Source organism: Balearica regulorum, chromosome 24 (assembly GCF_011004875.1).
Source record: "Balearica regulorum gibbericeps isolate bBalReg1 chromosome 24, bBalReg1.pri, whole genome shotgun sequence".
Lineage (NCBI taxonomy): Eukaryota > Metazoa > Chordata > Aves > Gruiformes > Gruidae > Balearica > Balearica regulorum.
This window is the reverse complement of record NC_046207.1, coordinates 630,394-654,875: the sequence shown is the minus strand read 5'-3', so window position 1 is coordinate 654,875 and position 24,482 is coordinate 630,394. Positions and strand designations below refer to the sequence as shown.

General features: G+C 48.0%; 2 protein-coding genes across 6 annotated transcripts; one reads left to right on the top strand and one right to left on the bottom strand.

Annotated features, from left to right (window-relative positions):
- Window positions 1-2,097: 2,097 nt before the first annotated feature.
- LOC104634211 (olfactory receptor 6E1) lies at window positions 2,098-8,460 on the top strand. Its single transcript, XM_075775261.1, has 2 exons — window positions 2,098-6,987; window positions 7,970-8,460. Exon 1 carries the CDS (start codon window positions 5,472-5,474, stop codon window positions 6,429-6,431), a length of 960 nt encoding a protein of 319 aa, XP_075631376.1. The 5' UTR covers window positions 2,098-5,471; the 3' UTR covers window positions 6,432-6,987; window positions 7,970-8,460.
- A 6,394-nt stretch (window positions 8,461-14,854) lies between these two features.
- On the bottom strand, window positions 14,855-24,163 carry LOC142598233 (von Willebrand factor A domain-containing protein 5A-like). Of its 5 annotated transcripts, none has more exons than XM_075775229.1 (18): window positions 23,967-24,163; window positions 22,980-23,038; window positions 22,361-22,608; window positions 22,033-22,282; window positions 21,528-21,670; window positions 21,259-21,373; window positions 20,688-20,815; window positions 20,319-20,407; window positions 19,721-19,865; window positions 19,339-19,418; window positions 18,748-18,859; window positions 18,236-18,400; window positions 17,988-18,091; window positions 17,451-17,632; window positions 17,065-17,271; window positions 16,371-16,594; window positions 16,035-16,161; window positions 15,103-15,831 (listed from the first exon to the last, which is right to left on the bottom strand). In XM_075775229.1, the coding sequence occupies exons 2-18, from the start codon at window positions 23,026-23,028 to the stop codon at window positions 15,752-15,754; spliced, it is 2,448 nt and encodes an 815-aa protein (XP_075631344.1). In that variant the 5' UTR covers window positions 23,029-23,038; window positions 23,967-24,163; the 3' UTR covers window positions 15,103-15,751. The 5 variants fall into 5 exon arrangements, with proteins under 5 accessions (XP_075631348.1, XP_075631344.1, XP_075631346.1 ...); XM_075775231.1 differs by having other exon boundaries at window positions 22,033-22,255; XM_075775234.1 differs by lacking the exon at window positions 23,967-24,163 and adding an exon at window positions 23,262-23,317 and having other exon boundaries at window positions 22,033-22,255.
- Between the last annotated feature and the right edge of the window lie 319 nt (window positions 24,164-24,482).

Below are 24,482 nucleotides of genomic sequence, written 5' to 3'. Positions count from 1 at the left end.
TACTCCACTCTCATGAGACCTCACCTGGAGTACTGCATCTAGCTCTGGGGCCCCCAGCATAAGAAGGACATGGAGCAAGTCCAGAGGAGGCCACGAAGATGATCAGAGGGCTGGAGCATTTCTCCTATGAAGGCAGGCTGAGAGACTTGGGATTGTTCAGTCTGGAGAAGAGAAGGCTCTGGGGAGACCTTATTGCAGCCTTCCAGTACCTAAAGGGGCCTACAAGAAATCTGGAGAGGGACTGTTTACAAGGGCATGTAGTGATAGGAAGAGGGGTGATGAAAGAGGGTAGATATAGATTAGATATAAGGAAGAAATTCTCTATGAGGGTGGTGAGGCACTGCAACAGGTTGCCCAGAGAGGTTGTAGATGCCCCATCCCTGGAAGTGTTCAAGGCCAGGTTGGATGGGGCTTTGGGCAACCTAGTCTAATGGAGGGTGTCCCTGCCCATGGCAGGGGGTTTGGAACTAGATGATCTTTGATGTCTCTTCCAACCCAAACTATTCTATGATTCAATGATTCTATGATTTCATGGCATTGAGGATCAATAAAATACAGAAGTAAGGAGTGGTTTGGAATGCTGTCAACATCTAAATTAAATGAAAATTTCTGTAGGATTTCTGTTAGCTGTTTTGTGCTTCATTAGACCTTACCCTTTCAGTTTGCATATATACTATGCATTGTAGATTTACGTGGTTTATACTTAACATAAGGGGCAGACATAGCATTGTGAACTTCATTTTCAGACAATGATACTTTTGCATGCTGCAGTACTGAGTACTACAGTGCCTAAATGCCTTTTTACAAGGTCCAGTAATGCTTCTCTCTCAAACTTTGCCAGAAATCAATAGGAACCAGTGTAGGCCTTACGCTTCTATGCAGTAGAAAACATTACAGATCCTGTCCTCCTTTGTCTATAAAGGGTAACTATATTGTTGGTGGCTCAAGGTAGCTGTCATTTAGCACCTTGCCACATAAGTCATTGTGTTGGTTTTGCGTGGCAAGGTTTTGGTAGCGGGGGGGGGGCTACAGGGGTGGCTTCTGTGAGAAGCTGCTAGAAGCTACCCCTGTGTCTGATAGAGCCAATGCCAGCCGGCTCCAAGACGGACCCGCCGCTGGCCAAGGCCAAGCCACTCAGCACCTCTGTGATAACATATTTAAGAAAGAGAAAAAACAGTTAAGAGAGCGCTTTTGCAGCCAGAGAGAGGAGTGAGAAGATGTAAGAACATCTGCAGACACCAAGGTCAGTGCAGAAGGAGGGGGAGGAGGTGCTCCAGGCGCCAGAGCAGAGATCCCCCTGCAGCCCGTGGTGAAGACCATGGTGAAGCAGGCTGTCCCCCTGCAGCCCATGGAGGGAGGATGAGGGGGTGTAGGGATTCCACCTGCAGCCCGTGGAGGACCCCACGCTGGAGCAGGTGGAGACACCTGAAGGAGGCTGTGACCCCGTGGGAAGCCCGCGCTGGAGCAAGCTCCTGGCAGGACCTGTGGATCCGTGGAGAGAGGAGCCCATGCCAGAGCAGGTTTGCTGGCAGGACTTGTGACCCTGTGGGGGACCCACGCTGGAGCAGTTTGCTCCTGAAGGTCTGCACCCCGTGGAGGAGACTCACGTTGGAGAAGGTCGTGAAGGACTGTCTCCTGTGAGAGGGACCCCACGCTGGAGCAGGGGAACGATGAGAGGAGTCCTCCTCCTGAGGATGAAGAGGCGGCAGAAACACTGTGTGATGAACTGACCGTAACCCCCACTCCCTGTCCCCCTGTGCCGCTGGGGGGCGGGGCGGAGGTTGAAGCCGGGAGTGAGGTTGAGCCTGGGAGGATGGGAGGGGTGTGGGCAGGTGTTTTAAGATTTGGTTTTATTTCTCATTCCTCTACTCTGTTTTGCTTAGTAATAAATAAGATGGATTCCCTCTCTAAGTTCAGTCTGTTTTGCTCGTGATGATAGAGAATGACCTCTCCCTGTCCTTATCTCGACCCATAAGTTTTTTTTAGTTATACCTTTTCTCCCCTGTCTAGAGAAGGAGGGGAGTGATAGAGCGGCTCTGGTGGGCACCTGGCCCCCAGCCAGGGTCGACCCACTACAGTCATGCAGAAGGAGCATCGCGCTTTCGGGACAATGAAGGGCCTGCCCACAAAGAATTGTAGTCATATCAAATACCACAGAATGAATAATGGAGCAATCATTGTGGCATTCATATGAGATGAAGGATAGCATGAACCTTGCTCTTTTGCAGCTCAGGAAAATTTACACTAGATTATACTGGTCTCCCCCCTCCTCCCATCTCTCTGAATGTTTACCAATTTACACAAAGTAGGAAAGTTCTTGCAGGAAAGTTTGAGAACAATAGAAAAGTCCAAATGTTTATTTAAATGGAATGGCAATCAGCTGTAAGACATTGTTTTCAACTAGGCAGGAAAGGATTTGCTCCTCTTTATCATGTATCAGTAAACAGTGGGCATCTAGCTCTCTGAAGGTGGGCCTTGTAGCTCTGTTTTATTATTTTTTGAGGTCCTAGTGTTATTCCAAAGTAAGAGAAATTCTTAAACCTTCAAATGTATTTAAGGAACAGTAATATTTGCTTTGGTTTGTTTCTTGTAAGACAGGGAAAAAGTCTACCTGATCATCATTACTGTTACTATTTATCTATAACTAGCTAGAGATTTAGGCAAATAAAAGTTTAAATCAGTTGGATACATACTCCAGCATAACTGCAATTGGATGCAAAACTCGCCCACTTGTAAATGGGGGAGTTTGCTTTCTTAGAAGTAAATGATTCATGGTAAACTGTCAATCCCTTACAATAAGAGTATACTATACTAGTGTACTACTAATAATCAGTAGTAACTTTGGAGTTAGGATTTCATTGGGCTTGGCACTGCATATATATAGAACAAATCCATTATTAATTGATTGCCACAAAACATTCACAGTCTAAGTATATGGCAACAGACAAACTTTTTCCTTGAATAGAGAAGTACAAAGAGTTGTTTGTTCTCAATATGCCAACAGTTTAGTGATCCAGATTAACAAAGGCATTTGGAATCAGAGGGCTGCACATTTCTAACGTGCTTTGTAGATCTGGACCACAGGGTTCTAACTCCTTTTTTAATTCTTTTACGAAGAAGTTTTTGTTTCCAGCCTAAAAAGATTTGCACAAAAGTTCTATTTTGCCCTCATTCCATATGAAAAAAAATGTGGCTTTGATGTTACAGACCTGGGCTCAAGGTACTAACTAGATCAGTGTGCAACTTATTTGAATTAGCATCATGTAGCCACCATCTCACCTGGAACTTCTGGGGAACTAGTGCCTAGCCATTCTTTTAGAGGAGGCCTCATGACAGAAGTACATATGGGTCTAATGCCACAGCTCCCTTGTCGTTGTGCACCAAGGGAAGTAGGTGAGGCATGCCACCTCCAGCCACTCCAATGTTGCTGTTCACTGGTATCCAAAGGAAGAAATGAGCCCAGAGGCCTTGAGTTATGTGTATGTCAGCTGCACTGAAGAATGAGTTGCATTGTCTCACTTGTGCCTGATCAGGCTCCACAGAACTGTCTGTGTAATCCAGGAAAGAGATTTGGCTTGTTTGCAGAAATCCGTAAATTAGATGTAAGCTTCTTTTACAATCAATCAGCACCTCGTGAGAATGGTGCAACTTCCTAATGCAGGTGTCTAAACTATCCGGACTGAGTTGCCACCTGCAGCTGCTCCATTACTTGTGAGCTGTTACATGCAAACAGGTTTCTGGTCTCCTAGAAGTGCTTATCTCCTTATTAGATGGTAATAACAGATTGCGTCACTGACATAATCTGCACCTGTGATTTGCAGTGAAGAAACCAAAGTTTCTGACAAATCAGGCAACTGATTTCACTGAAAAGACTTAATGGGCAACATTAGGATTATTACCTTGTCTGGCATTGTCTTTTATGATGTTCAGTGGAACGGGTTTAACAGGGAGAAGAACAAAATACAGATGGTGAAGATTGTAAAGAAATTTTACAGACAACAGGACAGAGGAGGAAATAGTTCTTTGATATTTGAAAGAGCTATGGTTGCCTGAAAAGATATCATTTACATTTTACAGCATGACTGAATTTGACAAAAGATCAATCGGGGGAGCAAACTCCACATTGTTTATTGTTCACTCAGTAAAAGTAATAAAGTGAGGCATCATTGTCAGTAAAGTTTGTTGCAAGAAGACTTCTCCTCCCTCCTTTTCCCATAACACAATTTTTTTTTTCCATTTTCTTTCTTTATCATCTTTAACTCAAAACAAAGTATTTATCTTTGAAATAATTATTGAGGAGCTCTATTGCAATATTAATAATAGTAAAACATTCCATATAACAAATTTATTTAGCTGCTATCAAGAAGTTCAGTTTGGTGTTAGTAAAACTAGTCAGAATTTAGGTAGCTAATGCCTGTGAACTAGCACTGAGTACCGAGGTCCCACATGTATCAATTTCTGAAGAATGGGAACCAGCTTTTTATATGTTCCCATTCATCAGAGAATGAAACCATGCTTTTAGAAAGACCTACTGTTCATCTTAATGCATGAATACATGGACAGTGATCACAGTCTAGAAAGAACAGTAATTAGAGAATTTAACGTACTAATCCATAGAATCGTAGAATCACAGAATGGTTTGGGTTGGAAGGGACCTTAAAGATCATCTAGTTCCAACCCCCCTGCCGTGGGCAGGGACACCCTCCACATCCAGTGGTGGTGTTTACATTTACAAGACTCTGTGCTGTCCCAGGGTAGATATTTTCCCTCCCCCTTATTCTTTGTCAGTTACTTAAAAGCCTTCATCATTTGATGTTGGAGAATATGCCTGGAGAGGAGAGACAGACCTCAGCCTTAGCTAGTGCATTAGAACAGCAGGAGTATGAAACATCTTAGCCTTAAACCCTGACTTTCATCTTATTGCAAAGGTAACAAACTTACTGTTCATGTGAAAATTTTTGAAAACAAGCTCCCAGGAAAGTGGATTTATGTTCTTGCAACACCTCTCATTTCAAATACATCACAAAGTTTAGAAGCCTCAACAAAAATAGGATGTCTTCTTGTCCCTTAAACTTTGTTGTTGTTTTCTTAGATTGGAAAGAAATTGCAATAGATTAGTAGAAACTGACTTCAGTTACATGTTTTTCTTTCTAAATCTTATTTTAGTCCTCTTAGCTTTCTTTTTGAAGATTGGATTTGGCTGTAGAGTGCTATTATGAACTACAGCAGCTGTATAATTTTCCATCTTTTGAAATCAGGAATAAACAGAAAAGCTAGTACTGGTGGAAAAGAAAACAAAAGTATTGAGTAGATTATTGATAGCATGCCTTCACGTTAGAGATTAATTTCCCTTTCAATTCTCTGCTGATTCATGTTTCATATACATTTAAATTTAAAACATAGCATTGAATCCTCCCTCTCCTTTCTTCCCCCAGTTATTCACAGCACAATCCACATAAGTAAATGTTGCAATGGAAAACCAAACCATGGTTAGGAATTTCATCCTTGTGGGTTTCACAGCTGGCAGGAAGTTGCAGATCTTTATCTTTGTGGTTCTCCTCGTGATCTATGTCTCAATTATAATTGGAAACTTAGTGATTGTCACCATCAGCATCGTGGACCATGGGCTCCATGTGCCCATATATTACTTTATTTGGAACTTGTCACTCTTGGAAATTGGTTTAACTTCCTCTGTCATTCCTAAGGTCTTGTTCAACCTAGCATCAGGAGAAAAGACAATTTCTGTGATTGGTTGCTTTGTTCAATTTTTTTTATATTTCATCTTTGGCATGACAGAGTTTCTTCTCTTGGCAGCAATGTCATTTGACAGGTATGTAGCCATCTGCCACCCCTTGTGTTACTCTACCATAATAAGCAATAGGCTTTGTAGCTTATTAGTGCTTGGTTCATGGGGGCTGAGTTTTGCACTTCTAATTGGCCAATCAGTTGTTGTCTTTGAGTTACCCTTTTATAACCAAAACATTAACCATTTCTTCTGTGACGGTGCACCTTTGGTAAAACTTTCCTGCACAGAAACACCTGTTCTGGATCTTGTTAACTTCTCAATAGCTGTTTTTTCTCTTCTGGGCACTCTCATTATCATAGTCCTATCTTACGCCAATATAATTTTCGCTATATTGCACATTTCATCTACTTCAGGGAGGCAGAAAGCCTTTTCTACTTGTGCATCTCACCTTATTGTTGTCTTCATCTCTTATGGGAGTTGCATTTTCATGTATGTTAAACCTATACACATGGGTGGGCTTGACATCAGCAAGGGGGTAGGTATTCTCAATACAGTGGTATCTCCTCTGCTCAACCCATTCATCTTCAGTCTGAGGAACAGGCAAGTTCAAAAAGCCTTGCAAAAATATTTCTCCATGTGCAGTTCTTACAGAACAATTCTGAGTCTGATGAAAAGTGAAAGGTAAAGAAAATTTGCAGGGAACCACCTTAAAGGCTGAAGACATATAAATATTCCAAGTATGCATTTGTGCAGTGAATGTCAGAAACATTGTTATTATCTCTGCACTGCTGTCTCTACATGACAAAAACTGGTGGAAGACGAGTCTCCAATACACTTTAGCAATGTAGCAGCTGGTTCTGAAATGAGAACCAGGCATCCAATATACACCATACTGGAAATACAAGAGTGATTTAGGAGTGATAAGAGGAGAAAGACCATACTGGTGTATGAAGATGGACTGCAGCAAATTGAACTTGCCACAGGAATGTGCACTGGGTGAGGTTACAGAAGAAGGAAGTTTTTATTTGATCTAGAGAGTGTTCAGTGCTGTGAATTTGCAAACTTTAGTTTACAAGGTCTGTTTATTTCTGTTTCTGTGTTTATTCTATTCTGTGTAGCAGAATTTTTCTTTCAGTTTAGGAGAAACAGAACCATTGTTGTTTTGTCAGGGACCCTGATGGGTGGTGGGATAGTTTAAGGCATATATATTTGCTTACTGCCTGAACCCTTGCCTTGTAATGGTTGTGTTGTGTTATAGTTTTGCCTTCTGTGGGCAGCTTTGAATACTAATTAATGAAGAGCTTCTAAAAATCTGTCAGTGCATATTGAGATGCACCTTCTGGAAGAGCATGGAGAGTCTAGGGGTTGAGATGCTACTTTCGGGGGCCTTGGGTGGAGATATATTCAACTGAATCCATTGGGAAAACCCTTGAACTTTAAACATATAAGAAAATTAAAAACTCCAAACTTGTTTTGGAACACCTTGCAATTATGAAGCAGGAAGATTTTCAGGGTGGGCACTGTTAAAATCTGAAACCAGAGTTCAGAAGAAGAAAACCTCATGCTTTTCAAGTTCCTGTTTGTTCTTTACCATTGTCACCTGCAGCTGAGGCCATACCTTTGGTTTTGAAGATTCTGGGCATGAAGGTTGTGCTGACTTTCTTACAACCAGCTCTTTACAGATGAATTTTCTTTCCTAGACTCGCTGCTTTGCTTGACCTCTGTGGTCGCAAGTATTGTTTATAGTGCCTTCATTCTTGAGTCTGAATTTAAAAGACTATTTTATTTTAAGAATAAAAATAAAATGTTATTTTATAATAAAATTGGGTATTTTGTTATTTACTTATTTTTACTCAGGAAAATAACCCTTTGGCCTTTGCCCAAAAGAGAGCTCCCTTTTATGGCTTCTCAAAATGGCTACGTAAAAATATATATTTGTCATTTTTTGCCTGTCATAATCATGTAAGTCCAAAAGCAAAATAAAAGTAGATCATTTCAACATATCACCTGTTTCTTCCCTGATGCTAATTATGAAAACTACAAAATTTTTCATAACAGTGGGATCATCATTTCTCTTTAGAGCTTCCAGGGTAAGGAAAAGTTAGGAAAGTGTGTTAATTGAATGGTCTGGAACTAGTAAAGCCTGAAAAGTTTCCGCAGTTATTCTTCAAAACTATTTTTCTTGTATGGAAGTGAAGGATTTAGTGTGTCTAGTGAAAGAAGAATGAAAAAAAAAATAACTTGAAGCTATTTTGGTGACAGATGCAGGCCAGGATTTTAGCAAACACTTGAAAACATGAGTTCAGTCATTAGCTAGCGTCTCCATGGACACACTTTTAGATCATAAAGTGCAAATCAGTCTAAGAGCATGTCTTATGTGTGCAAACTAAGCATTAAAATGCTTTTGTTACTCTCTATAGTGAGCAGTTCACACCTTCACATCAGTACGGTTAAGACAACCACAAAAACAGACATTCCCTTTTCCCCTTTAACTCTTACTAATTGAAGCTTGTGTGTGGTCGGAAATATTTATTTATGTATTTACTCATCCGATTATTTCTTTATTTATTTATTGTCTATAGAGAAACTAGAAATAGTAGGTGATTTACAAAGTGTGTCTGTGTTCTAGACTTCAGCACAATGCCTGCAATGGGATTTCATTTGACTAATTACTACTTTAAATAGAGTATTTTCAGAGCTCTGTAAAGTATGTCTGGATACTCCCAGAGTATATACTCTGTAAAGTATATCAGGATATGTGCTCCTGAACCTGCAGGATCAGGTCAAATCAAAGATGATCTTTGGAGGATCTTAGCTGACAGCATTAGTGAAGGCAATAAAAGGGATTTTCACTAAGACTAGACTTGCTTAATGGAGACGTTATAATGTAGATTTAAAATCTCACCAGTCATTCCATTTTTACTGCTTTAGCAGGGACTCAGTCTCACTGAGGGAGGTATGGAGGTTTTGTGGTTGTTGTAAAATGTGCAAGTAGGGTGGCCAGGCAGGATAGTATTACAATAGTAGGTAAGGGAGGATGTAAATCAGGCCATCCCTGTATAAAGTAATAGGTTCAGAAGGAAAGTCCTGTTTTATTGAACACAGCTGCTCTTTTGTGTAGTTTTGTCACATGGATCAAGCACAATCTTCAACCTGTTTGTACACACATGTAATTCTTTGATGTTTATGCACATATACTTTGTTCCAACCCACGGCAACTGATGCATATACAAGCTGATCTCTGATTCAAAGTTACAATATAGTGCAATAGGTTGCAAGTAAACACTAACATCAATTCAGGTTGGATGAAGGCAACTGAAGGATATCCAGGAAGATGGAGAAGAAGTTGGGATTCACAGGTAGCCACTATAAAAGCCTTTATTTCCAAGATAAGGCTGATGAAGATCTTGGGGAATATCACCAAGGTGAACTGAATATCTAAGAAGGGCATATGACTGAGGAAGAAGTACTTTAAAGTGTGGAACTGGTGGTCAGACTCAATGGTGGAAATTATGACCATGTTCTCCAGGAGAGTGAGCAGATAAATCACCATCATCATCAGAGTGAAGATTTGCATCTTTCAGCTGGAAAGGCTGCCAGAAAGAATTGTCTGTCCCAGGTCTGATTGAGAGGATCCATCTGAGTGCCTGGCCTGTTGAGAGGGCCACCTGAAAGGTGGGATAAACAGTCACTTCAGTCTGAAGTTACACAGCATCTCTGGGGAGATGATAGATGTGAAGATGTTGCCAAAAGATGGCAGGTGCTAAGGAAGAAGTATGTGGGTGTCTGGAGGTGCTGACTATAAAGGTATGTGGAAGATGACAGGGTCTGCCTCATTAGGGTTAACTGATCATGGACCTTTTCAGTGCAAAGATGCTAATAAGTAAAGAGGGAAACAATAAACAAGAACACAGAGGGACACAAACCTGGTAGACAAGGCTTAATGGAGACAATGGCAAAGACCACAAGTCTTCAATCACTGATTGTTGGGCCATTAAGAAACTCCAGACAGGCTTTGGAGAGCTCTCTCCTCTTCCCCCCCCTCCCCCCCCCCCCCCCCCCCCCCCGTAACTTTGTAGTTGATGAGAAAGGGGACAAGAAGAACTGAGGATCTGGGAAGTTTGAGGGGTGAACTTACAAAGGAACATTTGAAGGAAGAGGACTGGGGAGGAACAAACTGGGGTGGACAGTTAGGGGTGTAAATCAGGGCGGGTCAGTGCTTGTTTGAGCCCTGCACCTGATCACCACAGTCTGTCCTGTCTTATTAAATCCCTTCTTAACTCTCTCTGCGTAGTGTCACTCTATTGTGCTGCACAGACTAAGTGCCAGCTAATGGGGGGACTGGCATGAGTGGATTTGGTGCCAGTTACCAAACAGAAAAGAGGAAATACATAGATATACATGTGTATGTGCATACATTTATACACACCTACATATATAGATATATGTCATGTAGGAGACATTTTTAAATTTATTATAGCATTTACTTTAAAGAAACCAGGAGGTTTGAGATCCTTATAATAGTTTTACAGTTTAATTTCTCAGTTACTTTTTCAGTTGAAAGTGATGTCTTTTACACTAGAAGGCTGTATGGAAGATTGAAGAAATGATGTTTGACAAAGATATATAATAGTAATGTTCCCTCTACCAATTTAATTTCTAAAGGTAGGAGCCATTACCCTAAATTAAGTCATCTAAAAAATGGTTGTCTAGTCAAAATTAATCTAGGCTCCTACTCTGAAGCCCAGAATACTGCCAAAAAGTGATTAAACCTATCTGGACATACATGAACTACCCCTTACCATAGACGTTTCTCCATCTGTTATCCATAGCAGAAGATAGGATAGCTAGATGGGAATAGTTATCCAAACATGTTATTGCTTAAACAGAGATCAAACGTACATCACCTTTTGTTTATACAAAGCCTTCATAAGTCTGTCCTGGCAGTAGCTTTATGTAAGAATTCACTCTCTTTCCAAGGAATTATTTCATGCTAAAAAATAGACTATGCAGAAAATATTTCAAATCTCTGCTTTATTAAACTTTATATCAGTCATTTTTTGTTACCTTGGTCTTTTTCATCCTCACAGGTTGTCAAGCAGTTCTAAATGAAAGAAGGAGCATAAGAGTAACATCTTAGACCTATTTAATTGCTCATGCATTTAGTTTTACTACTGAAAAAAAAAGAGTACAAAAGTTGGGGCTGTCCTTTCATTTGTACTTATCAAAATAAGCATTAAGTTGACTTGGGAGTAGAAATCATGATCTTCCCTTGCTAAGTACATTTTAAAAATCAGTCAAGTCCCTTCCTGTTTCTGCTTTAGGATAGGAATATCTTACTAATACATTATGGTCAATACACTGTGTCTCCATTCACCCTTATTTCTATAATGTAATCTAATTACACACTCTAAATTTCTGCACAACAGATTTTTTTCTGAAATATTTTCTTTTTCTTGTCCTTAAAAACTCTGAGTATAATACTCATGTGTCTTGGTCTCTTTAGGACCTGGATTACCTTCAGTAGCCACCATTGGTTCTCTGAATAATGAAAACACAAAAACAGAAGGAATATATCCTGCAACATGTTGGCTGGGATGATCTTGAAACCCCTGTGCCCTGAGTGTGGACTTTAAGGGCCAGCACGCAGCTCTCATGAACCTCAGCAGGTTAGTAGTTCTCAGGGATCTGAGAGTGCTTGTCCTAAGGCACCTGAAAGTGCCTGCATGACTATAACACTGCACTGCTAATAGCGACCATGGCTGTGCAGCTAAGTTTTTGATAGGAATCCACTGCCAATTGACAGAGTTAATGATATCACAGCTGTATTGTAGTCACACACTGGCAAATTTAAACAAACATAACTGACACAAATGCATCTGCTATTGCTGTGATTGTCATAAGCACATGCCACAGTCTGTGTAAGGTATTACAGATCTCTACACATACTACTTCTCATAGTCACACTTTCCTCACTGGCTAATACTGCTTTACACTTTTCTCCCTAATAACCAAGGAAAACACACAACTGATGCCATATCAGATCAGACGCCCTTTCTCCTTTCTGTAGAAGAAATGGCACTGCAGGTATTGAGTACCTCTGAGCTTTCAGCTCTGGTTTTGGAGCTCTGTGCTCAGTGTTACCAGTAAAAGACTGAGTGAACAGAGGGTGAAGTGGGGACTCATAGAATCATAGAATATCCTGAGTTGTAAGGGACCCATAAAGATCATAGAGTCCAACTCCTGGCCCCACACAGGACCAGCCAAATCAGAGCATATGACTGAGAGCGTTATCCAGACGCTTCTTGAACTCTGTCAAGCTTGGTGCTGTGACCGCTTCCCTGGGGAGCCTATTCCAGTGCCCGACCACCCTCTCGGTGAAGAACCTTCCCCTGATATCCTACCTAAACCTCCCCACTGCAGCTTCATGCCATTCCCTCAAGTTCTATCACTGGTCACCAGAGGGAGCAGATCAGCGCCTGCCCCTTCGCTCCCCCTTGTGAGGAAGCTGTAGGCCGCAATGAGGTCTCCCCTCAGTCTCCCCTTCTCTAGGCTGAACAAACCAAGGGACTTCAGCCTCTCCTCATACGTCTTCCCCTCTAGAGCCTTCACTATCTTTGTTGCCCTCCTTTGGACACTCTCCAACAGTTTTAGGTCCTTTTTGTACTGTGGCACCCAAAACTGCACGCAGTACTCGAAGTGAGGCCACACCAGCACAGTGTAGAGTGGGACAATCACTTCCCTTGACCAGCTAGCAATGCTGTGCTTGATGCACCCCAGGGTACGGTTGGACTTCCTGGCAGCCTGGGCACACTGTTGACTCATGTTCAACTTGCTGTCGACCAAGACCCCCAAGTCCCTTTCAGCACGACTGGTCTCCAGCGTCTCATTGCCCAGTCTGTATGTATGTATGCCCAGTCTCATTGCACAGGGCTGCCCCTTCCCAGGTGCAGAATCCGGCACTTGCCCTTGTTAAACTTCATGCGGTTGGCGATTGCCCAGTTCTCCAGTCTGTCCAGATCTCTCTGCAAGGCCTCTCCACCCTCGACGGAATCAACAGCTCCTACCAATTTGGTGTCATCTGCAAACTTGCTCACAACACCTTCTAGTCCTACATCCTGTCGTTTATGAAAACATTAAAAAGAACTGGCCCTAAAATGGAGCCCTGGGGAACCCCACAAGTGACTGGCCACCAGCTTGATGTAACCCCGTTTACCACAACTCTTTGGGCCCAACCCATGAGCCAGCTGCTCACCCATCGCACTATGTTTTTGTCGAACTGTATGCTGGACATTTTGTCCAGAAGGATACTGTGAGAGACAGTATCGAAAGCTTTACTGAAATCTAAAAAAGGAGAAGGAGCATCATCTAGTGCATGCTTGTGGTAAATACCCATTAGGAGCCTGGGTGTGTGCTCAGGAGAAGTCCATGCTTGAGGAACAGAACCCTCTGCCCTGACTCCATCCTAGGGTCTTCCCAACATTGTAGATAAGCACAATGATATTCCTGCTGATTTCCTCCCCGTGACTTCTGAGCCTTTACAGGGAGATGGAGATGCTGAAGGAAAGCACCTAGGTGGTAGAAATCACTAGGTGGATAGAAATCCTGGGATGGGTAGGCTGCTCAAAAAGGTGATGCACACAAACTGTAATACACCTTTCTCCCAGGCTGGGATGAATTGTGTCTGGAGATGCTGATGACAAGTGCAATTAGGAGAGGTTCCCCCACTGAATGCTGTGAATGAAGAGTGAGAGGACCTTTCCTGTGATGGTGCCTGGGAACGAAGACTCAGGTCTGTGTGTCACCTATTCTGCCCCATATTACTTCCCTCCCTATTCTCTCTGAAAACCCTTATCTCACAGGAAGGCCAACAGGAAGCTCAGGTCTTTCACTCTTCCTTCCATAGATGGAGCTCTGGGCCCAAAGCACCCGAATGCCATTTCCTGGTGTTATGGAGATAATCAGTGTCCTGGAGGGTGTCTCCCTTGGGATTTCAGGGAGGGAGCACTGCATAAGTGTATCCCTGCAGAGGACGAGAGCTCTGAGCTGGCGCAACCTGTTTCAAGACCTCAGGTAATGGCTGTCCCTCCCCAGACCTCTGAAGCATTTCAGCCTGCTCTGAGAAAAAGAGAAACTGAGGTAGGGCAACAAGCATAGGCTTTTCCAAAGTGATGCAACAGAGCCCACTGAGGCTCCAGAAAGGGGATTCAGCTCACATCCTGCAGAAGAGTCCAACGGGATTGACTCCTTCAGAATTAGGCAGCCATGGGTGACTGAGGTTGCCTTTTCAGCCTCTGCCAATGGTCAATGGGGAGAAAGCAGCAGGGTCTGATATTCCCTCCAGGCCATGGAGACCAACTAAGTTTGATCAGATGAGTCACCCTTGGGAGTCTCTTGGAGGGAAGAAGCCAAAACCTCTCCCTGGATCATCAATGCATTTGTTGGTGGCTGAAGTAAGCTGAACTACCAGTATTTCCTCACAGTCATGATTCACTTCTCCAAAATGTGAGATCCCCAATGCCCTTCTCTCCTCCTTCTGCACCCCAAGGAGTGTGGGAGGGCACATTCCCCATCCCATTCGCATCTCCGGGGAAGGTGACTCCTCTGTCTCCCCACTGACCTCCAGGCAGGGGCTTGCCAGTGGACACAGACATTTGTTCTGTCTGCTCCAGACAGCAGAGGTGAAGCTTAAAGGGAGAACAGCATTTATTTTCAGAGTTGCATGCTCTAATGGAGTTAAAAAGTTAAAACTAAACCCAAGTTGGGCATTAGTCACCTGACAACTTTTCTGTTACAGCTGGGATAAGTTAGACATCAGTCATCTATCTGCTGGGCAAAGTGTCACTATGGCTGCTAGCACTAAGATCAAGTTGAAATAAATTCAAGCTAAAAGTTGTTTAGAAAAAGCCTGGCAAGTCCTCAGCTCTTGTCTTGCTAACCTAGAAGAGGTCTGTGCTCTTCCAAGAGCAATGGCAGCACCTTATTTAGTGTATTACAATACACAGCTCTCTGGGTATTGACATCCTTTCATGCCCCTCCTGGTGACTCATAGATGGCGCCTGGAAGGAAGGATCATAGGCCCAACCGAAATAAAGGCTATGTCACACCTTTTGGCTTACAGAAGATACACTGTTTATTGGAAAATGAATCAGAGACTTCACCAACATGGAATGAGAGCCATGAATTCAAGGCCCTGGGGCAGGAGGGAGTACATTGCATGACTGGTTTGCTAATCAAAAGCTCCTTCAGTTCCACCTTCAACATGCTGACAGTTTTCAAATCAATCTCTCCCCACAAGTTCTCTTGGACATTATGATGGTCTGGGTCTGTAGATGAGAGTTTTACTGTCATCTGTAGATGAGAGTTTTACTTCCAGAATGATTGGTTTACATGGCAATGCAGATATGGGAGTTCCCGACACAACCTGGACTTCTGGGGTAAAACAAAGAGGTCAGCAAGTGGGGTGCAGTAGGAGTCCTTCATTGGGAGCCACTGCTATTGTGCCTGCTGCTGACATCTCTAAACATTCATCTTCTCTAGTGTGCACAGCACTCTCTTATCAAGACAGAAACCATAGAATGACAGAATCACTTAGGTTGGAAAAGACCCTTAAGATCATCGAGTCCAACTGTTAACCTAACACTACCAAATCCACCACTAAACCATGTCCCTAAGTGCCATCTTTGTGGAGGCCAGTAGACATTTTGCCAAAGCCGAATTTGGGAAGAGCAATCACTGGGGAATGTGATGCTTCCTTCCCCCTCCCACCTCCACCCAAACCAAGCACACTGGAGGCTCTGAACTAGAGGTTTTCTCTTGAGGAGTTCAGCATGATACAGGTTCAGCCCAGCTACTATAAGACATAAGAGAATTCATCTGTAATGTAAGACCCCAGCTGGTAGCAACAGTGGTATCCCAGCACAGTAGGTGAAGTTAGGCTGTACTTTCTGGCCTTTTTTAGCTCTGCAGGTGCCGCCGGTCTGTAGCACAAGGCATGTGTTGAGCTCAGAGCCTGAAGACACTCGGCTTGACACTGCTCCCAAGGAGGGTGTTGGCTGCCTCCAGGCACTTGTCCAGCTGGGATGCTGCAATCAGGGAGAGACAGGGGCACTAGGGGAGTCAGGCAGGAGGCAGAGTCCATAGATGGAAAGGACAAAGGGGATACAGGACTCCTTCATCTGCCCCAGGAATTTGTGGACCTGTGAAGGGGTGAGGCAGGTCCCGCTGGAGAGAGAAGGGAGGAGGCTGTGCTGTGGGGTTCAGCAGGAAAAGGACCCTCAAGACTCACCAGCTCGACTGCACAGCCAGGTCACAGCCTTGGCCTCCAGCAGCTCACAGAGGTCTTGGTAACACTTGCCATGTCTGTGCAGCCAGGTCACGGCCAGCACTGTGGCCCAGATGCTTGGCTCCATGACCTGTAGGAGAACAATGACTCAGAGCAGCAAGCAGTGCTGAGCATCCTCCTTGCCCCCTCACTGCTTCCCACCCCTTTCCTTTGTGGCTTCTGGTTTCTGATCCCTTCATTCCTCTCTGGCTGCCCTTGGGATGCCAGCGTTGCCACCAGCCAAGGGGTTCCCATTGCCCCAGGATGACACGCTGCCACCATAAGAGGTTCTCCACTTACCTCACCAGGCATCTTTCCCTTGATTTCAGCCTCATCGACTTCCAGCACAGAGGCCAGTCCTGAGCTGAGAGCCCAGGAGCCATCTACATTCTGCAGTGCCACCAGCTCCTGGCACTCAGCAATGGCTTTGGTAAACCGAAGCCCCAAAACTGGAGAGCACAAAACAAATTCCATGGGATCCACATGGTTGAGAGAAGAAATAGGTGGCGGTGGTGGTTTACATACTGTGGGAGAAGATGTGAACAGGAGGGTTGGGAGAATCACAGGAAGCTGGCCCCTCTCTACTCCCCTGTGCAATGCCTCAGAACATGATCTCTGCTCTTCTTCGGGTAGCCGCCTGCAGTCAAAGCTCCTTGCTGCATGTCCCCAAAGCAGCCTCATCCGCAGCCCTTTCTGGACACCCCTAACTCACCCCCAACTTTGACCATTGGCTCTTCTCCTGGTATCCCTGCCCAGCCATGTCCTAAGACCCCTCTTGATAGCCCTCCAACACATTATCCAAATGTGTATTTATAATCCAGCACCGTCCCTGTCCCCTCCCTGGGTGTCCCTGAGCTGGGTCTCATATTGGCTGAAGGAATTTCAGGTTTAAGGATAACTAAGAGAAGGGTTAAAGGCAAAATTCATTGATTTCCACACCATGGGCAAGACACGGCAGCATAACCCTCCTGTAAGACATTAGATTATCTCATACCTTTTGGGCAAGTGCCCCGCTGGGGCAAGGCAGCAATGGCACGGGTGAGTTGACGGAGGGCAAGCCATGATGCACGCACTGCTGTCAGCCAGCCAGGTGGGACCCAGGTGCTCATGGGATAGCAGGAAGAGACTTTCCCGGAGCCACGAAGCTCAACGATCTGGCAGGGCATGAGTGACTGGCGGGGTGGCAACAGTACTAGGGGCCCTTCGAGGGCAAACAGGGAAAGGGGCCGAATTAAGCCCATGGTAAAGAAGCACCTGGTGGTGATGGGGCCTGCCCCGTGAGACTGGGGGTGCCCTGTGACTGGGGTTCCAGCTCCAGTGGAATGAGAACATCCCATGGAGCTGCCTCACCAGCTCTTTCCCACATGTGTCTTTCCTTACCTCGGTACCAGGTGACCCTCTGTGATGTGCGAACCCCCACATAGCTGGTAAAGGGGCAGATGATCCCTGAAGTGAGGCTGATCTCAACTGCACGATGCCTTGGTTCATCCCCTGACCCACTCGCAGCCTCTGGCAACAACCACTTCAGCAAGCATCTCGCGGCCAGACGATGCCCAGCCAGCCTGGGGACAGAGCGGGGAGAGGCCTGACCACCTGGGTGGTCTCCGTGCTGGGGAAAGGTCAACAGAGAGAGAGGACACCTGGGCTCTCTCCCTTCAGGGCTGAGGATGGACAGAGGGAAAACCTGGACACCTGGGTCCTCATCTGTCTGGAGGGAAGTGATGCCCAGGTTCCTGGGCCCTATCCCTGTGAGGTCAAAGCAGGGAAGGGGGGCATGCTTGGACGCTTGGGTTCTCTGCCGGTTTTGGATTGTGCGTGGAAGGTGAGAATGCATAAGCTGTCTGGGCCCTCTCTCAGCAGGAGTCCATGTTAGAGATGAGGGGGATGCATGCGTCTTCCCTTAGGACAGGCTCTCACCGGCCATCTCCCTGTGGGCACAGTGGGAATTCAATGGTGTGAGTGACATCCTGGCCGTCCAGGCTGTACTGCAAGGTCATGACCCCCTTGGCCACTGTCGCATCCTGGGAACACATGGGAAGCTACTAGAGGTTACTGGGGACACAAGATGGTTACTGGGGGACATTGGGAAGTTACTGAAGGATTACTGGTGGTTACTGGGAGGCTATTGGGAGGTAACTGGGGGTGACTGTAGTCCCAGCTCTCACCTGTGCCTGTCCGTGGATCTGGGCATAGAGGAGGCTGTGTTGACCCTGAAAGATGAACTGAGGGGTGCCCCCCAGCACCTCAACCTCCAGGCCATGGGGCAGGGCCCAGCTCAGAGAGACTCCTTCAGCCACTGGCTTGAGGGCCTGCTTCAGGCACTGCAGCACCTGGGGACAGAGGGCAGGACACCACAGTTCGCAGCTCCACCGGGGTTCAGCCCATGGCCCCCGGTGTCGGGGTTCCCTGGGGGACAGTGGAACGTGTGGGGTAGCCTGCACCATCTGGGTTCCCTGGGCACAATCAGGTCTGTGGGTTACAGCGGGGCAGAAGCCCGGGCACCTGGGTTCTCAGGGGGATGGCGTGGTGTGGTAGAGTCAGGGGAAGCCTGCGTGCCTGGGTTCCTGGGGCAGCTGGGTCTCGACTACTGTGTGTGAGCAGTCCAGGTGCTGGGGTACTTGGAAGTCAGTGTGTCTGTGGAATAGCATGGGACCTGCCAGGGCTCCTGGGTTCTTACCACAACTGTCATACTGTTGTCAGAGGAGATGTAGGTAGCTTCACCTCCTGTTTCCCTGGCCAGGGCTGTAGCCAGGGCAGCGCTGTCCTTAGAGAAGCAGAAGGAGAAACACCTATGAGGGAAGCAGGGAAAGGTGTCAGAAATGAGAGCCAGAGGTGCGTGCGAGGATGCCGGGTTGGAGCTGGAGAACACAAGCTGGAGTTAAAGCTGGGGGAAGAAATCTGGGATGCAGAACAAGGGGGCAGGAGGAAGAGCAAGGAGTAAGGGACTGGGGTTGGAGCTGCGGTTAGATAGGGAGCTGGCAGAGGAAAGCTGGGACTTGGGGCAGAGCTGGGGACAGTCTCATGGGGTTGGGGAAGAGCTTGGGGGTACATCAGGGTGTACAAGCCCTGTGCCTCACTCTGTGAAGGGTGCCTTGTCTGTGGGAGTAGTAAGCAAAGACTCCCACATGGGGACTTGGCACAGGAGAGCTGTGCAGGATGGGAAGGGTCTTTGGGTCACTGGAGGGGCCCAAGGATTAGGACAGGCACTGCTGAACAGGGGCCCTCATCAGGGATGGAAATGACTGGACAATCAAAGGGTGACCATTACCGGTGACTGTTGCGGTGACGGCAGACCTCAGCTGCGATGGCTTCCTCGTCAGGGGGTAGCTCAGCCATGAAGATGAAGAGCTGGGAGACAGGGGACATGAGTGGTGGGGCCCTGCACAGAGACCCCAAAATGGGGAATAGAGAGGGGGGCCCAGGAGAGAGGCCCCCTGCAGAGAGACTACCCCAGGGAGAGATATTCACTCAGGAACAGAAACTCCCGAAGATGTAGACCCACTTCTCCATTCCCCCACTCCCCACAGTATCCTTTCTGTTCCCTTGTGACCACCGCATACTTTGGGTGGCACCTTCCACCCACACTCCCATGTCCTCTCTCTCTTCCTGGGACACCTCTCCCTCCACCCTCCATGCCCCTGCACCCAGACCTGGCGCGTATGCCCGTGGGGGCGGGGGGTATTGTAGACTGAGCGGAGGGTTCCCAGCAGATTGGTGTCACCCAGACTGGAGCCGGTGGAGGAGATGCGCCGCATGGCCTCGGTCAGGTTGTCCTGAGTGTATTCAACACTTTGCCTGCAGGGAGCACAGCATGTTTGGAGAGCACATTGCTCTATGCTGGCCCTAGTGCTCCCCGAGATCCTGCCCCATAGCACTCCCCACAGCTATGCCCTAGGGTCCTCTGCAAGTCCCTGCCCCATAGTAGTTCTTGAAGAGACCTGGCTTCAGAGTTCCTACAAGACTCTGCTCAACAGAACCCCAGGAGGTGCTGTCCCATAATGCCACAATGATCCCATCCCCAGAACCCAGCCTTGCCCTACAGTGACCAGTCGTGCCCTCCAGCACCCAATCTTGCCCTGTAACAACCAGCCGATTTCAGAGCATGCACACCTGCCCTCCAGCATCTAACCCTGCCCCATAGTACCCATTCCAGCTGTGCAGCACCCGGTCACGCCCCACAGTATCCAGCCCTACCCACCAGCACCTAATCCAGCCCCATAGCACCCAGCCTGCCCCATATTTGCTCACGGGTAGATGCCCACAGAGGTTTCTCCATAGCAGTAGATGTTGAAGTAGCAGCCTAGGGGCAGGCTTTTGAGAAGGAAGAGCAGGGAGTCCTGTGGAAAGACACAGCAGGCAGGTCTTGGGAGGCACCAGTGGGGGGTACAGATGCCTTTGCCCATAGTCTGGTCCTCCTAAAGCCTCTGGATTCCCCTGGATGACCCGAGCTAGTGCCCGGAATTCCCTGGGCAGTCCCCCTCCTGAGAGATTTCAGGACCATTTCAGGCCCCAACAGTCCTCTCTCACATCTCTGTCCCTCTGTAAATGCCTGCCCTGGCCCATTCCCCCCTCAACCTGCTCCTCCACCCCATCCTGGTCCCTGCTCTGCGGGGGTACCTGTCCATGCTCAAGAAAGGTGGTGTCCAGGAGGAAGATGAACTCTCCGGACTGGCGCTGCCCAGGCACTGCCTCAGGGATGCTGGGTGCCAGTGTCACCAGCACCATGGGGTCACCAAGCAGGGAGCCTAGAGGAGGTATGGGGTGGGATGAAGGCCAGATAGGGACCCCTCTCCTCCTCCTGGTTCTGATTCTCATTGTGTTTTCAGCTTCCACCATCCCAGAGCCCATAACACCCCACCGTGGCACCTCAATACCCTGCTGTACTGTCCACCCATTGCACAGCCCAGTGCCCCATGTATTCCAAACCAGTGCCGCCAGTAGAGCTACCCAGTGAGCCCTAACACAGAACTTCCTGGATGCATGCTGCTTATATCTATACCTCACCAGTGTCCCCAACACCCCACCCTGGCGCCCCAGGACCCAAACTATCCCATCTGAATGCCTCCCATTCCCATCCCAGTGTCCAGTGATATCTCACCCCCCCCAGAATTCTCCAGTCCTCCCCAGAGGCCCCCATGCCTCCTGCAACCCAGACGTGCGTCCATCTTCCCTCCCCAGCTGCACTCACCTGGAGGGGCCCCAGGGTCTCCCTTCTCCACCACAGCACTGACTGCAGTGGGGTCTCCAAAATACACCAGCAGCTCCAAATCATGATGCTTTGGGGGGCTGCCAACCAGTGAGACCTGGAGAAGGGGTGCCTGGTCACACACAGGAGGAGGGCACCAGACCAAACATTTGGCCAGGAGCACAGGCACTGACCCTAGTCTGTCCCTCTTTTCCCAGTGATGACACATGTCCCCAGCTCCCCCCGGGATCCTGATGCTCAGGAGGGCATACCTGTGCAGTGCTGCGGTCCTGGGCAGTGTAGATCAAAGGGGTGAGAGTGAAGTTGGCCTGGACATTGGCCACTCCACGGGGTGACTGCAGGCTGGCGGTGAGCAGCAGTCTGTAGGGCAGCTTGCTAGTGACACAATTCGAGGCTGCAAGGAGAAACATGGCACTGGGGAGGGCAAAGACTGTCCCTGCAGGAGTAGGGGGTGCGGGGGGGCAGGATTCGGCATCCATATATAGGACATAGGGAGAGAATTGGGGTTGTCAATGAGACATATGGAGGGGTCCATGAGTCTATTAGTGGGAAATGTGTGCGGGAGGTGTGGATCCCCTCATGGGGCACAGGGAAGAATACGTGGATCTGTCCAGGGGCTGTATGGGGGAAAAATGTGGGTTCCCCTGTGGGTGCAAAGGGAAGTTGCATCGGGTCTGTTCATAAAGTACGCGGGGAGTCTGTGGCCCTTCTGTGGGGTGTGTGACTGGGAGGCCAGTTCTTCATGGGGTCACTCACCGTAGAGTTTTGTGTAGGGATGCAGTGTGGGTGGCAGCACGAAATGGGCTGCTCCATCTGGCTCCCGTGGCAGCTCTTGGACATAGCGCAAGGTCACAGCCACCTCCCTGCCAGGGGACAGGGTGCCCAGGAAGCAGGCAAACACCTCGCCTGCATACTCAGACTGATCCTGAAGGTATTCCAGATTCTCCCAGCCCCCTGTATCCCTGTGCAGCTGCTGGGCCTGGGTGGGAAGGGGAGGGACAGAAAGCTGATCACCAGGCAGGACATGGGCTGCTCATCCCATGCCTCTGAGGTGCTTCACCCATTCGTCCCTGGATGCTGGTACCTCATCCCGCAGCGTGGCCTGGACCTTGGCATCCTCGCTGCGGGCCTGGAAGGAGTAGATGGTGATGTGGGGGCTCAGGGGGAAGACGAAGAGGATTTCCGTGGAGATCTGACTCTTGTTCTGGTAGATGAGTTCGGAGGCCACGTCAGCTACATAATCCTGGACAGCAACATCCACCACAGCACTACACAGAGGCATTGTGTGCAGGGGTATGCGGAGCCACTTCCCCAGCAAAAAGGATCCTGTTGCTGTTGGGAGAGATGCAACCTGTCCATCAGCACACATGAATGACACAAGGAAGTGGTTGGGGCTGCTTCCAGTTTGTGGCTGTTCTCACCCTGGAAACCAAGACTAGGTGACCAACATTACTGAGGGTCTAGTGTGAGCCTGCCACAGAACAGTGTTTGACCCCCACCCCCCAGATTCCCTTTCCCCCCATACCTCTGTTCCCCACCCATTTCCTGTAGAGCTCTTGACCATTCCTGTCCTTGTTTCACTCCGGGAAGATCCAGTGCAGATATTTCCCCCTACAGCTGCCTACCCTCCTCCTTTCTTTGTCCCCCTTTGGGAGCATTCCCCATACCCCAAACATCCCTCAGCTGTCTGATCCCCAGCTCACTGTCTTGGGTGTAGGATTTTCCTAGAAGTCCAAAGCTCTGACGCCACATTTCTGGAGACCTGCAGACAAGAAGTGTCTCCTGTAAGAGGAGAGATCCACAGAAACCACCAGGCAGCCCCTATTTGGTGAAGATTCCTTGCCATTTCCCCAGTCCTACACGCATAGCTGGAAGCCCCAACCCTCCATGTACAGCCAGAGCAAACCCAGGGATTCAGAAATCCCTGTTCATGAGCACTGGGATGTCACCAGGAGTATCTCTGCATTAAGGAGGTCTGCACCCACCCCCACCATGGGAGAATCTTGAAGAGAACTGAGGGATAACAAGAGGAGATGGAGAGACGAAGCTGTGAAAGCAAGAGTGGATGGATGGATGGATGGATGGGATGGATGGATGGATGGTTGGCTGGCTGGCTGGCTGGATGAGACTGTGTTGGGATGAACAATACATGGCTATCGATCCATGCTGCATGGACAGATTGGGAGATGAGGTCCATTTTGGGACAGATGGATCTATAGGAGGACAAACAGAGAGACATCGGGTAATAAGGGGGAACACGATGGAGAGAGAAATGACGGCAGGGACAGGTATTCCATGAATGCAGAGCAAATCCCAGAGAGGCACTGGGGGGGAGGGTGCAGTTCAGGTGATATCTGGCTGTCTTCCAGCCAAGTGCCAGGTGAAAGGGACTGCCCTCCACCCCAAACCTATCTGCATAAATCTGTCTGGTTCAGGCCCATTTACCTCAATTTCCCCAGTTCCTGTTCTGGGGTGACAAGGTGGGGAGCACCAGGAAAATCCCCACCCCACCATCATGCCGACAGGCTGGACAGACAGAGCAAATAGGGTGTAAGTCCTCGGGGGAGTAGGGGTGAGGGATGGACAGAAGGATGGATTGAATAGGGGCCAGCTCTCCCCAGTGAACAAGGACAGTGGACAGAGAATAAGGAGGGAAGAACAAAGTGGAGCACAAACAAGCAGACACTCACCAGAATCAAGGCCAGAGTCAGCAGGGACAGACTGGCAATCAGGTGGACTGATGGAGAGATGGAAGAGGAATTGGGAGAGAGAGAAAGGGGCAGACGGATGAGATACGGGAACTGGAGGAGGAGGGGTGGAGGGACAGAGCAAGAGATGTTCCGGCAGACAGGAAGACGCAAGGCTACGTGAGCAGAGGGATGGCTGCGGGAGAGGGAGGCGGAGGGGCAGGCGGACGGACAGACGGACGGAGAGGCAGGGCCAGGGGGAGGGGACACGTCGCTGCAAAGCTCCTCCCCAGCCCCCGGGGGGCTGTGGGGGCAGCGGGGATCCTGGATCCTGGTATCTGGGAGGGTGTGGGACAGGGAGGGGGGACACCCCCGGCGGAGGGCATCTGACCGGGGTCTCTGGACTCCCCCTCCCCGCCTCGGAAGCGAAAGTGGCGAGTGGGCGGCAGCGGCTGCAAACCGCGCTGCAGGACCGCATGAGCTGCTGCAGCCACGGGAGCGTCTGCGCACCCTGCCCCG